This window comes from Sylvia atricapilla, chromosome 15, assembly GCF_009819655.1.
Source record: "Sylvia atricapilla isolate bSylAtr1 chromosome 15, bSylAtr1.pri, whole genome shotgun sequence".
Taxonomy (NCBI): domain Eukaryota; kingdom Metazoa; phylum Chordata; class Aves; order Passeriformes; family Sylviidae; genus Sylvia; species Sylvia atricapilla.
The window spans coordinates 9,725,907-9,740,769 of record NC_089154.1 but is presented as its reverse complement, the minus strand read 5'-3'; the positions used below and the strand labels follow the sequence as shown (position 1 = coordinate 9,740,769).

The 14,863-nt window shown below is 69.2% G+C and overlaps 2 protein-coding genes across 5 annotated transcripts in view; one reads left to right on the top strand and one right to left on the bottom strand.

Annotated features, from left to right (window-relative positions):
• Positions 1 to 1,711: 1,711 nt before the first annotated feature.
• GLIS2 (GLIS family zinc finger 2) lies at positions 1,712 to 9,644 on the top strand. The gene is made up of 6 exons (XM_066330113.1): positions 1,712 to 1,959; positions 5,758 to 6,136; positions 6,549 to 6,725; positions 7,179 to 7,312; positions 7,826 to 7,944; positions 8,053 to 9,644. The coding sequence occupies exons 2-6, from the start codon at positions 5,774 to 5,776 to the stop codon at positions 8,838 to 8,840; spliced, it is 1,581 nt and encodes a 526-aa protein (XP_066186210.1). The 5' UTR covers positions 1,712 to 1,959; positions 5,758 to 5,773; the 3' UTR covers positions 8,841 to 9,644.
• A 995-nt stretch (positions 9,645 to 10,639) lies between these two features.
• Positions 10,640 to 14,863, bottom strand: part of LOC136368108 (mitochondrial import inner membrane translocase subunit TIM16-like) — a 37,114-nt gene continuing 32,890 nt past the window's right edge. Inside the window, exons 20-31 of one of the 4 annotated variants that reach the window (XM_066330111.1) lie at positions 14,740 to 14,844; positions 14,530 to 14,615; positions 14,315 to 14,456; positions 14,117 to 14,206; positions 13,929 to 14,045; positions 13,710 to 13,845; positions 13,534 to 13,625; positions 13,365 to 13,451; positions 11,954 to 12,038; positions 11,390 to 11,529; positions 10,935 to 11,000; positions 10,640 to 10,788 (exon numbers count right to left, since the gene is read on the bottom strand). In XM_066330111.1, the coding sequence (XP_066186208.1) occupies positions 10,702 to 10,788; positions 10,935 to 11,000; positions 11,390 to 11,529; positions 11,954 to 12,038; positions 13,365 to 13,451; positions 13,534 to 13,625; positions 13,710 to 13,845; positions 13,929 to 14,045; positions 14,117 to 14,206; positions 14,315 to 14,456; positions 14,530 to 14,615; positions 14,740 to 14,844 (1,233 nt within the window). In that variant the 3' untranslated portion in view covers positions 10,640 to 10,701. Of the gene's footprint in view, positions 10,789 to 10,934; positions 11,001 to 11,389; positions 11,530 to 11,953; positions 12,039 to 12,585; positions 12,789 to 13,049; positions 13,286 to 13,364; positions 13,452 to 13,533; positions 13,626 to 13,709; positions 13,846 to 13,928; positions 14,046 to 14,116; positions 14,207 to 14,314; positions 14,457 to 14,529; positions 14,616 to 14,739; positions 14,845 to 14,863 lie in introns of those variants that run through there. The other 3 variants (XM_066330108.1, XM_066330109.1, XM_066330110.1) reach the window with 3 other exon arrangements.

Here is a 14,863-nt window from a genome sequence, read left to right as displayed (position 1 = left end):
AGGTGACCTCCCCCCACAGCCCCCTCCAGCACCGCCTGCGGGGTCCCACCGGAGCGGGAGCACCGGGGGGTCCTGGGGGTGGGCTGTCACCCTGGAGGGGCAGGACACGGCCCTGCAGAGCAGGGTGGGCTCAGCCCTCCCCCTCCCACCGCCCGGCCCCGCCGGGAGCTGCAGGACAGGTTCTGCCGGGTGTCCCCTGGGCCCCCTGCCCGGCCCCCGCAGGGGCCCCACTGCGGGGGCTGCGCGTCCCCCCACGGCGCGGGGACCACCGCGTCCCCCCGCCTTTGGACAGCGAGGCTCCTGGGGACACAAGGGCTTCTCTCCCCGTGCCGCAGGAAATCCCTCGGGTAGGGTGGGATTTCGGGATTTCACCCGCGCGGGACAGTGCTGCCCTCCCGTGTCGCCGCTGCTTGTGGCGGGGATGTTGGGGACACAGTGGCTCCCCCCCACAAAAAAAAAAACCCAAAGCACGGGTGGGATGTGGCTTCAGCCGCCTGTGTGGATCAAAACTGTCTCTGCATTCGTGTCCCCCGTTCTGCTGCGGGGCTGTCGGGGACACAGCAGCTCTGCCCCCGCGCAAAAAACCCCAAACCGCGGGTGGGATGTGGTTTCAACTGCCCGCGTGAGACAATTTGCCCGTCACTCGCGTCCCACCTTTGGTGGGGCTGTTTGGGACACAGCAGCTCCCTCTCCACCCAGAAGTCCGCATGGAACAGTGCTTCCTCCCCGCGTGTCCCTCCCTTTCGTAGGAAGGACACCGCATCTCCCCCTGCAAAAAAAAAAACAAAACTCAAAAAACCAAAAAAACCCCAACAAAACAAACAACCCAAAACCAAAACAACAACGGGTGTTTTGGTGGGGTGTGACTTCAGCCACCCTCCAGGGACAGTGCTGTCCCCACGCGTGTGTCCTCCCTTTTGTAGCGGCGCTGCTGGGGACACTGCAGCTTTCCCCACCAAAAAAAAAAAAAAAAAAAAAAACCAAAAAAAAACACCAAACACAAAACCAAAAAAAAACACAACAAAAAAAACCACCAAACAAAAAACGCGTGGGGCGATGTTGTGTCCCCCCTTTCCCTACCCCCCCTCCCCCATTTCGGGGGGCCGCTGAGGACACCGCAGCTGCATTCCGCCCCCGGAATAAAATCACGGGTGGGGTGTGCCCAGCCACCCGCGTGGGCCCGGGGGAGGGAGGGACCCCCCCGGCGAGGCTGCAGCATCCGGGCCGGCCCCGCCACATCCTGCCGCCGGAAGGAGCCGCGGCCCCGGGACAACCCCCCCGCCGGTGACGTCATGCGGGGGCCCCCGCCAGGCGTGACGCCAGCCCCGCTCTGTGACGTCACGCGACGGGCGGGCGGCGCCGCTCCTGCGGGGAGGGGGATCCCCCCCCCACCCCCCATTTCCCCCGTGTGACCCCCACCCGCCGCCCCCCCCCGAGCCGCCCCGGTACGGGGTGGGGGCTCCGGTGGGTGCCGCCCCCCGCCCCGCCACGTCCCCGGGGGGGGACAGGGACACGCGGGGGCGACGGGGACGGGCGGGGGAGGGGGGTCGGCTCTGCCGCAGCGTCGGGGTGACCTTGCGCGGGGGGGGTGGCGGGTGTCCCCCCGCGGGTCCGTCCGTCCCCCCCCCGGGGCGGGGCTCGGTGCCCCTCGGTGCCCCCCGCGGGGGCGGGGAGGGGCCGCCCCCGCCCCCGCCCAGCGCCGCCCGCAGCCGGGGCCGGGCCGCTCGGTGCGGGGCGGCCATAAATCACGGCGGGCAGAGCCCCCGCCCCGCCGCCGCCCCCGGGACCGGGCAGGGGGGGCCCAGCCCCGCCGCCGCCACCCCCGCCCCCAGCCCCTGCGGATGTGGCGGAGCGGCCCGGCCGCCCCGCACCGGCCCCGGCACCGGCCCCGGGGGGCCCCGCTCCGCCGAGCCCCGCACCCCGCCCCGCTTCCCGCCCGGCGCTGAGCCCCCGCCGCAGGTACGATCGCGCTCCGGGCACCGCGGAGGGGAGGAGGACGATGAGGAGGATGCTGCCACCGCCGGGGGGAGGGGGGACCCTCCGGGGAGCCCCTTCCTCGCCGCTCTCCGGGGGCGCGGGGGGTCCCCTGGCACCTGCAGCCCCCCCCGCCCAGGGAGCGGGTCGGGGGGGGGGGGACGTGGCCCCGCCGCAGCCCCGGGAGAGATGAAAGAGAGGGGGCTTCCCCGCCGCCCGGTGGGTGCCGGGGGGGGTGGCCGTCACCCGCCGTCCCCCCGCACCTCGGGCGGGTGTCCTGACCTTGGCCGTGGGGCGGGGGCTGCGGCGGGGACGTGCTGGGTGGCTCTGCCCGGTTGCGGCCACCTCCAGGGACGCACCAATGTCCCCGTGGTGCGAGAGGGGAGAAAGGGTAGCACTGGGTGGGGGGCGCGGGGCGTCCCCATCCCGGTCCCACGCCGGCGGTGCCACCGCTCGGCTGCCACCCGTCACCCCGGTCCCCTTCGCGGGGAGCTCCCGATCCCCGTCATGAGAAGTGACAGTCCCCACCATGGGGGGTGACAATCCCACGGCCTCGTGGGGCTGAGGCGTGGGGTGGCCAAGCCCAGGCTGTGTCATTGCAGGGCGTTTGGGGGACTAGAACGGTGTGATCCCCTCCCTGAGGTGCCAGCCGTGAGGACCACAAATTTGTCCCCGATGTCCCTAGGCGCTGCTGCAGGCGCTCGTTCCCTGCCCAGCATGGAGAAACCCTGCAGCCAGTGGACACCTCCCCTTCCCTATGCCTTTGTCACCCTGCTGTCACCACCTCCCCCATCCAGGGTCCCCATGTGCCCCCATCCCCGCGATGCTGCCGCACCCAGGGTGCTGATCCGCTGGGTGCTGGGGACCACCCCGCTGCTGTCCCCGCCTGCTCCAGCTGTGTCCCCAGGCAGGGGTGGCAGGAGCCGTGGTGCTGGCGGCACTGCTGTAGGGCTGCTCCTGGGGTGGCAGGGGGCTGCTGTCAGTCCTCCGCCAGGATCCCCACATGCCCGGGAAGGGGGAACCGTGGGACCGGCCTCAGCTCTGGGACCACAGCCATGTCCACTCCTGGGGACACCTTTGGCAGCTGCCGTCAGCCCAGGTGCCGAGGGGTGACGGGTGCTGGAGGGCCACAGTGACAAGATGGAGCTACCAGCAGGATGTGACCCCCCCTCCCAAACCCGTCAGGCACCGGTGGGCTCCTGCGAGGAGTGGCTGTGACAGTGCCAGCACCATCTGCAGTGGGACAAGCAGCGATGGCGGGTCCCACGGGCGCCCGTGTCCTGCCAGCAGCCGTGGGGACAATGACCCGCATCCTGCCAACCCACCCACGCTGCCCTGGCACGGGGGGCTCCGGGGACTGCCCCCCGTCGCGGCGGTGCCAGCCTGCCGCTGCCAATTGCCACGGCGGCGGAGACCGAGCCGTGCCTGCAGCGCTGGCACCGCTCCCACTCCCCGAGCCCCGGGGTCACCATCCCCTGGCGATGGCACTGACATCCCTCCCCGCCGCCATCCCCGAGCCCACCGCGCCGCGGGAGCCTCTGCCCCGCGCTCCCTCCGTGCTATTCCTGGCGGATTTGGGGCTGGAGGGGGGATACACGACACCCCGGCAATGCCAGCAGCCTGGAGACCTGGCACCCCGCCGGCTGCACCGGGGTCACCCCGGGTCCCCCGGCCGTGACGGCGGCCAAGGCAGCGTGGGGGGCCCAGGGGACCCCAGCCTGGCCGGTGGAGATGGCGAGGGGGGGGTTCCCCCGCGCCCGGGCTCCATCCCAGCTGCCCCCACCCGGACTGCGAAGCCCCTGGGCCCAGCCCCGGACTGGTTTGAACTGGTGTGGCGGGGGGGAAGCCGGGCTGGGGCTGGGCTGGCAGCGCCTGGCGCGGGCAGGAGAGGCCATGGGGGGAGAGCAGGCAGGGGCAGGCAGGAACGGGCAGGGGCCTCGCGCGGGGGCCGCAGGTGCTGGGGCGTCCGGCCAAGCCACCGCAGGGCTTGTCCCCGTCCCCATCCCGGCGGGGCCCCCGCGGCGCCCCGTTTCCCGAGGCCGCGTGGTTTGGCAGCCGCCTGCTCGCCCGCCCGCGGCCGCGCTGGGAGCCCTGGCGTCAGCGGCTGGAGGCCCCTTTCCCACCCGTCCCGCCCGGGGGTGGCTGCGGTCCCCACCCAGCCCCGCCCGCACCGGGACCCCCCAACCTCCCAACCCTGAGGACGTGAGGACAGGACCGTCGTGGTGGGACCAGTCCTGACGCCTTTCCTGGCCCCGCTGTGGGACCACTGTCGCTGGGGGGCTGCCAGCACCCTGTCCCCACTCCCTGGGCTGTGACACCCCAGCTGTGGCAGCCCAGCTGTGGGGTCCTGCCCCCGTGTCTGTGTGTCCCCGAGCTGTGCCATCAGGCTGTGGGGCACATGGGGGTTGCTGGAGCCAGAGTACCGTGGCGGGGCTCAGGGTGGGGACACCCCAGGGGCACATCCCGCAGTGCGGGGCAGAGCGAGGACCCCCCAGACGGGAAGGGCCCCACTGCGGGCAGGTCCCATGGCCGGGAAAACTCAGCGAGCGTCCCTGTCCCAGGAGATGGGAGGCTGAGATGGGGCAGCCTCTAACAGCGGTGGGAGGAGGTGGATGCTCAGGCGGGGACCCCCCCACTGGAGAGGAGGGACCCGACTGTGGGGCTGACCCCACGGCCACGGGAGGCTCAGGGTGATGAGATGCTGTGGGGCAGCTCCTCCCACCCTGGGACAGGAACCCCCCCTGGGGCCGGCCCCTCGGCCAGCACAGGGGTGCAGGCGGGGGGTCCCCCGCCCCGCCGCCCGGGCCCCGTGCCCCCCGCGGCTCCTCCGCATTCCTCAGCGTCTGAGCCGGGCTGGACCCCCGCCAGCGCGGGGGGCCCCTCCGGCGGGGCAGGGCGGGGGACGGGCCCCCCGGGGCGGGGTGGGGACGGAGGGGCCCCCCCGCTGCCACGTGTGCTGGGTGCGCCGTGCCCCCCGACACGGCCCCTCGGCCGCCCCCACCCTGCCCTGGGCGATGCGGGTGGCCGCGGGGGCACGGCCGGGGGGACGGCATCGGCTCTGGCTCGGGCGCTCACTGCTGCAGCGAGCTGCTCCGTTCTCAGCTGCCCGCCAGATGTGCGGCGGCCGAGCCACGAGGGTGGCATTGTGTTGTGCCGTTCCATGCCATTCCGTGCCACGCCGTGCGGCCGGCAGCCGCTGCTCGGCCCCGGCAGCAGCGGCGTTGGCCGGCGGGGAAGGGGCCCCGGCGGGGGAGGAAGCTCTGCCGCCTCCGGGGCTGGGGCCAGCGGGCTCGGCCGCCCGGGTCACCGCCGGGCTGGTGGCGGCCACCGCCCTCCTCTGCCGCTGGGAAAGGCCTCGCTGGGGCAGGCCCGCGGGGACTGACAGACAGACGGAGGGATGGATGGATAGACGGATGGGGGGGGGGGGCGGGGGGGCGGAATGGGGACACCACAGCTCCAGCGCCGCGGGTGCCCAGGGGATTTGGCAATCCCCGGCAAGGTTTGGTCATGTGCCAAGGGGCTGTGCCGGCGACACGGAGAGGACACGCTGGGGACACCGAAGGGCCGGCGTCGGGGGGGGGCCCGGTGCCGTGCCCTGCCCTTTGCCCGCTGCGGGAGGGGGCCGCGGCAGGGTGGCCGGAAGGGACGGCACGGTCTCCGTGCCAGCACCGTGTCCTCCAGCCCGGAGCAGAGCGGGCATTGCCATGGGGCCGGGCCGGGGCGATGCTCTGGGTGGCACTGGCGCTCCCCAGCCCTGCAGTGACCTTTGGGTGTCCCCCGCAGAGCCCACCCCGGCACCATGCATTCCCTGGAGGAGCCCCTGGACCTCAAGCTGAGCATCTCCAAGCTGCGAGCTGCCCGCGAGAAGCGGGGCCCCTCCGGCCCTCGACCCCGTGCTCCCCAGCGCCCGGACACCCCGCCGGCCGGGGATGGCCGAGGGGGCAGCCGGGGGGGTCGCCGGGCCGTGCCAGCCTCGCCGTCCCCCGGGCTCCTGGGACACTCCAGGCTGGTGGAGCCGCGGGATGGACGCTTCCCGGCCGCCGTGCCGGTGGTGGACCTCAGCCTCTCGCCCCGCTCCGGGGGGGAGTCTCCGGCTGGCAGCGCCTCTCTGTCCCCTGAGCGCCAGGGCAGCGGGGACCTGCCCGGTCCCCTCACCCCACACGTAAGTACGGCCGTGGCCCCCCCGAGGTGTCCCCAGTGACGGGGACTGTGCCCGGAGGGCGCTCCCGACCTCGGCAGCGTGCCCGGTGCTGCCGGTGTACACACAGCCCGGGGTCAATGTCCTGCCTGGCCCTCTGGCCCCTGACCCCAGAGGTATCCCCGGGTTGGCTCCTGGGAGGTCTATTTGGGGTGTCTCTGGGGGTCTCTGTGGGGTTTTGGGGTCCTTGAGGGGGGGTGCAGATCGAGGGGGCTTCTGGGGAGCATGGGGGTATCTCAGGGGAGGGAGCTCTGGGGGGTCTCTGTGAGGTTCTGGGGTTCATGGGAGGCTGGGACAAATCTCTGGAAGGGATCAAGGGAGGTCTCCATTCAGCTTGGCCCTGTCCTCCACTGCTCCTCTATCTGGACTCCTCCAGGATTTCCAGTCCCTGCGCTACATCGATGGCCTTCCCAACTCCTTCCAGTTCTTCCTGCCGCTGGGGGCTGGGGGGGCCCTGCACCTGCCCCCCGCCGCCTTCCTGCCCCCCAGCAAGGAGAAACGGCTCCCCCCCGAGCTGCCCCTGCCCAAGCAGCTCGTCTGCCGCTGGTCCAAGGTCAGCAGGGAGGGCTGGGGGCTGTTGGGGGTTATGGTGGGGGCATGTGGGAGCTCTGAGGGGATCGAGGTGGCGATGAGGGGCTGGCAGACCACGTGGGCATTGCAAGGATGGAGGGGCGTGCAAGGGAATTTTTGGGGTAGGGAGAGGACATGGGGCTAGAATGCCATGACAGCTCTTTGGGGCTGTGGGCAAGTTTTGGGGCTGGAAGGCCAAGCAGGGACAGTAGGGCTGGAAAGGTGGTGGTGGGGAGGTGGGTGCTGTGCAGAGAATGCTGGGGGGTGATGTGGGGCTGGGGGTGATGCTAAGGACCATTTCCATTTCCCCACATGCTGGTGCTGCTGCACATGGGGTGCAGGTGGGATGGGGGGGCAGGTGCTGGCCATGATGGGGGTCTGGCCCCCCTGGTGCCCACCCTGCTGGGCTCCCTCACTCCCAGCCTCCTGCCCACAGTGCAACCAGTTCTTCGACCTCCTGCAAGACCTGGTGGACCACGTCAACGACTTCCATGTCAAACCCGAGAAGGACGCGGGGTACTGCTGCCACTGGGAGGGCTGTGCCCGCCATGGCAGGGGCTTCAATGCCAGGTGGGCATGGGGGGCTCCAGGACATCTCTGGGGTCTCTGGGGGGCTGCTGCGGGTAGGGAGGATTTGCAGAGGAAGCCCCCCCTGGGGAGGCTGGATGACTCTGCTGGCCTGGATGTCCCTGTTCTCCCACCCCATAGCCAAGGCACTGGGACAAGGACTTGGCCTGCAAGTCAGGGCTGACCCCTTCCCTACCATTCCCTCCCTGATGCTTCCACGGGCAGATGATGACGGGACAAAGGAAAACAGTTTTAAACTAAAAGAAGAGAGATTTAGATTGGGATATTGGGAGGAAGTTGTTCCCTGTAAGGGTGGGGAGGCCCTGGCACAGGGTGCCCAGAGCAGCTGTGGCTGTCCCTGGATCCCTGGCAGTGTCAAAAGCCAGGCTGGACGGGGCTTGGAGCAGCCTGGGATGGTGGAAGGTGTCCTCGCCCATGGCAGGGGGTTTGAGTGATACAAGCTTTAAGGTGTTCCCAACCCATTCCTTGATTCTGTGACTGCCCCAATCCCGGCAGGTACAAGATGCTGATCCACATCCGGACGCACACCAACGAGAAGCCGCATCGCTGCCCCACCTGCAACAAGAGCTTCTCCCGCCTGGAGAACCTGAAAATCCACAACCGCTCGCACACAGGTCAGCGCAGCCCCCGCACTGCCGTCCCTGGGGGCTCGGGGGGCTCGGGGGGACACTGGGGACACGGCAGGGCCGGTGCCCCCCGGCAGACCCGGTGCTGTCCCGCAGGTGAGAAGCCCTACATCTGCCCCTACGAAGGCTGCAACAAGCGTTACTCCAACTCCAGCGACCGCTTCAAGCACACCCGCACCCACTACGTGGAGAAGCCCTACTCCTGCAAGATGCCGGGCTGCCACAAGCGCTACACCGACCCCAGCTCCCTCCGCAAGCACATCAAAGCCCACGGCCATTTTGTGTCCCCCGAGCACCCGGAGATGCTCAAGGTCCACCCGCCTCCCAAAACGCCCCTGGGCTCGGCGGAGGTGCCCTACGTTAACGGGGCTCAGCTCGTCATCCCCAACCCCGCCGCCCTCTTCGCTCCGCCGGGGCTGCCGGCGCTGCCCATCCCTTTGGCACCGGCTCCGCTCGACCTCAGCGCGCTGGGCTGCGGGGCTGCGGGCGGCCTGCCCGCTCTGCCCGGCCCCGTGCTGCCCCTCAACGGCGGCCCCTTGAACTTGGCCAAGAGCCCGCTGCTGCCCTCGCCCTTCGCGGCGGGGCTGGGGCTGCCCGTCATGTCGCTGCTGGCCGGCGGGGCCAAGGCCGAGGGGGAGAAGGGCAGCGGGGCGGAGGGGCGGCCGCCCAAGGCGGGCAAGGGGCCGGAGAGCCGCAAGGAGAGGGGCGAAAGGACGGAGCCGGGGCGGCCGCGGGTGCCCCCCGAGAGCCTGGCGCTGCTGCCGGGGGCCGTGCTCGACCTCTCGGCTGGTGTCAGCTCGGGGAGCAGCCCCGAGGCGCTGCCCCCCGGCTGGGTGCTCATCCCCCCCGGCTCCCTGCTGCTCAAACCCGCCGCTGTCAACTGAGGGGCCCGACGACGCCCGGGGTCAGCCGCCGGCCCCGTGGGCAGATCTCGCTCCCTGGGGACCGGGGGCACGACCCCTCTCCTTCCCCTGCAGCCCTGCGGGGCCTCGCTCGTGCTATTACCCGTCACGAAAGAAGAACGGACTCTTCTGAGAAAAGCAATAATCCCTCGGCGGCCGGAGCCGGCTGCGACCCCGTGCTGGGGGCAGGTGGGGCACAGGGGGGGTCCCCCTGCCCCCTCCCCCCCGGCCCTGGGCAGCCGGACACGCCGCTATTTATTTCTCGACCAGCCCCCTGCTCCGACAGGGTCCCGCTTGGGCTCTCCTGCTTCCGCCGACTCGGCGTCTCCCTGCCCGAGGCCTCGGTGCCGCTGTGGGGGGCTGCAGCCCCCAGGCTCCTGCCGCACGGACAGCGGGGTGACAGCCGGGGGACAGCCCGCAGCCCCGAGCTGTGCCCGGCCGCGCCGTCCCACCCCGCACGGCCGCGGGCGGTGCCGCAGCCACGGCGCCCCGTGCCGGGCCCAGCTGGCTGGGCACTCGCCGGCCCGGCGCCCGCCCGCGTCCTCCCCGCGTCCCTCCCCACGGCCGCCGCCGTCCCGCCGCCTCCCCGGCCCTCCCGTGACAAGGCACACGGCCGCGTGTGCTGCTCGCCGGGGCACTGCCCCCCTCTAGCTACGTTCATACCTAACCACGCACCGCGAGCGCATGTGGGCGGCGCGGGCACGGCCGGCACCGGCTGCCGGGCACCCGCTCCTCGGGATGCGGCGCCGGGATGCTCCCGGGTGAGCCCCGCGCCCGCGGGGCAGCGTGCCCAGCTGAACGGCTCGGAGCCTCCCGCGGGGGTCACACACGTCCCGCTCGCTCCGAGCCATGGGGGGCTCCCCGGTCCCGCCCTTCCGTGCCGAAGGAGCCCCGCGTGCCCCGCAGGGAGCCGGTCTCCCTGCCCTCACCGGCGGCCGCCCGGCGCTGCCCTAGCCCAGCATGGCTGCGGGCCCTCGACCAGGCCGCCCCGGCCGGTGAAACGTCTCCTCGCTCCTCGTCGGTTTGTTGTTGCACATTCCAGGACATCAGTATTTTAACGGTCTCGAAGTGCCTTTCTATCGTAGTTTCTGGGTTGTTTTTATTTTCCTCCTGTTGGGCTCCATCGCTGTTAGCGTAGCGTGTAAGGACTGCACAAGTACGAGATAAGCTAACGACTGTAACACTATATTCGTCCAGGGGAGAGGAAGTTTATTAAGAAAACAATAAAGTGAAGTTGAAGTAAGTTCCTGTTTCAGTCTGTGGTCGTGGTGGCAGTGGCAAGGAGCCTGTGCTGGGGACAGAGGGGTGCAGGAGGGGATGGGTGTGACCTTGGGGCCACGGCTGGCTCTGCCTGAGCCCCAGCCGTGTTCCCACGCTCCTGCTCAGATGGCCCTGGCACCAGTGAAACCCTGCCAGCATCTGCAAGGAGAGCTGCAGGTGGGGACAGCCACAGTGTGTCTCCTCAGAGGCCGTCACCCCAAGCCAGCAGTCATCCACACTGGGAACAGGTAATGGCACAGCACTGCCAGGGTATGGAGCCAGAGGCAGCCGTGCACTCAATCCAAGAGCATCCAACCTCCCCACCAAAAATAGCTCCTGCGGCCTCCCCCAGTGCCATTTGAGCCCTGGCAGCCTCAATGCCCTGGGGACACCCCTTCTTCCCCAGCCGCCGCCTCCTCCTCCTCCTGCTCCCCTGGGCAAATGCAGCCCCTCGAAGGGGCTGATCCCTCCAGGGCAGGTCTCCGCTCCCTCCCTGGGTGTGAAGCAGCCAGGCCAGGTGCTGGAGGACATGGTGTTTATTGGCTACCTATAAGTTAAGGGTGAGGGGCACAGGGGGCAGGAGTCACGTCTCGGCTTTCCGCCCCTTCTCCTTGTCGCCCTTGGCCTGGATGCGCAGCTCCTCGTCCAGCCGCTCCTTGGCTCTCACCACCTGTGGGAGTGACACACAGGGACGGGGTGACACACAGGGATGGCGTGCCCCCTCCCCTCTCTGCCTCATCCATACCCAGGCTCTGCCTGTCCCAAAAGCCATGCAGGGGAAGGTGCAGCCCCTGCTCTGCTCCTCCTGGTGCTCACCTTGGACTGCAGGTAGAAGGAGCCTCCCACTGATTTGTCGTTCACCTTGAACAAGTGGTCGTAGTTCTGCCAAGGGAAGCTCCGAGTCAGAGTCACCTCCACCCTTGCCCTTCCCACCATTCCCACTCCCAAACTTTGGCAGCCTCCCATTCTCCTGAGCATTGCTGAAGAGTGATCCTGAGGACACAGCTGGCTCTGCCTGACACCCCCTGGGAGTCCCCATGTTCCCAGCTGGGCACCTCCAAAGATCCCACATCCCTTCCCTGAGCAGCCCCGCTGGGCAGATGCAGAGGCAAAGCCTGGAGGGCTGCTCCAGCTGGGGCAGGGAATTCTCAAACTGTGATGAACTGGGCCACAGACAGCATGGGGGACCAGCTGCCACCCCCATGCACAGCAGCACACTTGGAGAGGCCAGGCCTTGCCAGCACCCTCCCTGGCTCCAATGAAGCCTCTACCTTCTGAATCTCCTCAGGGTTGAGGCTGGAGACGTTGAGGATCTGCTGAGCTTCCTGAAGGCTGATGCCGATGATCCTGGAGGCAGCAGCAGACTGGGGTCTCTCGGCGCGTCCTCGTGCATCAGCTGCAGCCTGGCTCGCTGGGTACATCGGGGCCTGAGTCCCCCCATGCCACCCCTGCCACCCTCAGGCAACAAAGCCTGACCGCTTCGAGATGCTCAGACACTGGTGTCCCCCTCTGTCCCCATCCTGCCACCCCTGGGGCCATCTGGATGCTGTCCCAGTGCCAGGAGGCGGCAGGGACCAGGCAGGCACCGTTTGCTACAGACAAGGCAGTGCTGCAGCTGCCAGAGATTATCCCACTCTGCCCTTTGGGGTGCAAGGATTTCTGGGAGCCTGGCAACATTGCCAGGGCCAGCATGGAGCCCCGTGACAACCTGGCAGTGTCCCCTGCAGGTACAACCTGGGGATGGGGAAGCATTGGGGTGCCCAGGGAAGGGTGGGGATGTGGAGCAGTGCCCAGCAGGGCAGTGTGGGCACATGGAGCAGCATCCCAGTTCCTACCTGCAAACTCCTGGCGCAGCGCCCGCATGAAGGCCCGTCCCACCACCTGGGCCCCCACCAGAATGATCTGTGCCAGGTACTTGGCCTGCGGGGACACTCTGCTGTCACAGCCACCACGGCTCCTTTGCCCTGTCGCCTCCCCACGGGCCCCGCACAACCCCGGCTCTGTCACCTCTCCCCATCCTGCTCTGGTCCCATCTGACTTCTGTCATGGCCGTACCTGGCTCTGTCCCCCTTCTCTGTCCCTGACCCCCCCACCAGGCCCCGTGACACCTTTCCCAGACTCCGTCCCCTCCCCAGGTCCTCTCCTCCCTCCCTTGTCTCTGTCCCCTGTCCCCATGCCTTGTCCCCTCTCTGCTGGTCCTGTGACCCTCTCCCTTGTCCCTTTTCCCCTTCCACTGGCCCTGTCCTCCCTCCTCTGTCCCTGTCACCCCTCCCCATGACTTCTCCCCCCTTCCCTGGTCTTGTGACCCCTTCCCCCGCTCCTGTCCCCTCCCCACTGGCCCTAACCCTCCCGGAACCAGATGTTTCGCACATTCCCGAACTCGCTGCCCCTCCCCGGGGTCTGTCCAGCCCCAGCTCTGCTCCCCCGTCCCAATGTCCCCCCGCCCCGTCCCCCCGTCCCCTCTCACCATGTCCCCGCCGCCGCTTCCGCCCCGGCGGTCACGTGGCCAGGGGTGAGGGTCACGGCGGACACCGAGACGGCGGCGGCGCGGGCGGAGCGTCCCTCCGCGGGCACAGCGCCCTCTGGCGGCCTTCCTGCGCGGGAGGCCCGGCCGGTGGCCGGCGGGTGGGGCGCGACTTTCCGGGCCCTGGTCCCCGTGTCGCCCCGGTCCCTGTGTTATCCTGGTGTCGGTGACCTCCCAGTAGCTGTGCCACCCCGGTACCCGTGTTCCCGTCTCCCGCGGTCCCTGTGTTCTCCCCAGTTTCCGTGTCCTCCGGTGTCGGTCCCTGTGTCCACCTGGAGCCGGTGCTTGCATACCTCCCGCCGCAGTCCTCATGTTCCCCTCGGTTACCGTGTCCCCTCGCTGTCGGTCCCTGCGTCACCCCGCTCCCCGTAACCCCCTGGAGCCGCTCCCTGTGTCGCCCCCGGTCCACGTGCCCCTTTGTTCCCTGTGTCTCCCCCATGCCCGGTGCCCGTGTCCCCCCAGTGTCCCAAGATCACGGCAGGACACGGTGCTGGTGCAGCGGCTTTAATAGCGGGTCCTGCCCGCGGCGGGCCCTGCGCCTCCTCCACCTCTCCCTCCTCCTCCTCCCGCTCCTGGTCGCCCCGCGGTGGCGGCGGGTGCGGGGGTCCCGGGGGCTCCCGGGGGTGCCGGGTCCAGCCTAGTCCTGCGGGAAGCCAGGGGTGAGGGGGGCGGCAGGGCGGGTGTGACCCACCCGGGAGTCGTGCGTCCCCTCCCGCACTCACCCACTCGTCCTCGTCCACGCCCTCGAAGGAGTCCTGGGGCAGCGGGTCGTCCCTGTTGCCCAGCCGGGCCACCATGGCACTGAGGAGCTGTGGGGAGAGGCCAGGCAGAGCCGTGGGGCGTGGGGCATCACCCCCGGCTCTGCCGCAGGGTGGTCATGCCAGAACTCACCTCCTCCTTCTTCTGCTCGTCAGTCTTCTCCTCCAGGTACACGGACGCAGGGACAAACTTCCGAGCCGGAGCTTCTTTCGGGGCCTCACTCACTGTGAGAGCGGGAGGGCTTTAACCCATTGACTGAAGTCCCCCCAGCCATCCCTGAAGGCTCCTCGCCCAGCCCCTGCACCCACCTGGCACCATGTCTGCGGGGCGCAGGCTGGCGCGGCGCTGCTGCCCGTCCTGCCCGTTCAGCCAGGCTCCTGCCCCCAGGGCTGGCTCCCACCACACACGGGTCGGTGGGTAGAGATCATCCTGGAAATACTCCTTCTGCAGGAACAAGGGGCGCTCAGGGGGGTGCCCTGCCTCCTGTCCCCATCCCAAAATACAGCCAGCTTCCCCCTGCCGCCTACCTTGACGCGTGGCACGTGGAAAGCCACGGGCTCCAGGGTGCTCTGCCCCAGGCGCAGCGCCCGGGCAAACTCCACCTCCCGCACCTCACACGCCGTTTTGGGCAGGAAGACGAAGCCCTGGTGGAGTGGGGGTGTGAATGAGGTCTGGCAGCATGGGTAGGGGGTCAGGCAGCATGTCCCCCCTTTACCTTGTGGGGTTCATTGGAGGTGAAGCTGTTGCACTCGAGGAAATAGGGGGGTTCGGGCGTCACTTCGTAGAGGAAGACTCTGGTGTCACCCTGGGGATGGAGCGAGATGGAGGCTGTCAGGGGACATGGAGGGTCCCTCCACACTGTGGGGTGCTGTAGGCAGGGAGCCCCACAGTTTTTTGGAGGGCAAGCCATCACCTTGCCAGTGAGGAAGACAACACTGGTATCCTCATCGTAAAAGGGCAGGAGGGTGGAAGGAGCCACGTCCAGACCAAGGACAGACAAGGGTCCTTCAGGCAGGGCCTGTGCCCGGTACAGGAGGATCCTCCTCTCGCTGCGGCTGTGGGGAGGTGACAGTGAGAGCAAGCAGTGTGCTCAGGGACCCCTGCCCTGGTATGTGTCCCCCTCTTTACCTGTCAAAGCCAGACACCAGGATGTAGTCACCACCACAAACCCAAACCAGGCGCGCTCCGCGTCCCCCTTCGGGACCTGGGCCCTCCTGCATGGGGTGAAGGTCACTTCACCTGCTCCGAGAGAGCTGGGGGTGCAGTGATGTGCCCACGGGGAGGGTTTCCTGCCCACACCCCCAGCTCTCCAGCCTGTCCACAGTGCTGGGGTTGTACCTGTTGAGGCTGAGAGCTGCGCCGTGGCTCATAGAGCCGTATCCGTCCGTCTTTGCTCACTGTTGCCAGCTTCTTCCCATCCGGGCTCCAAGCCATGCTGAAAATCTGGAGAGACAGATGTTGT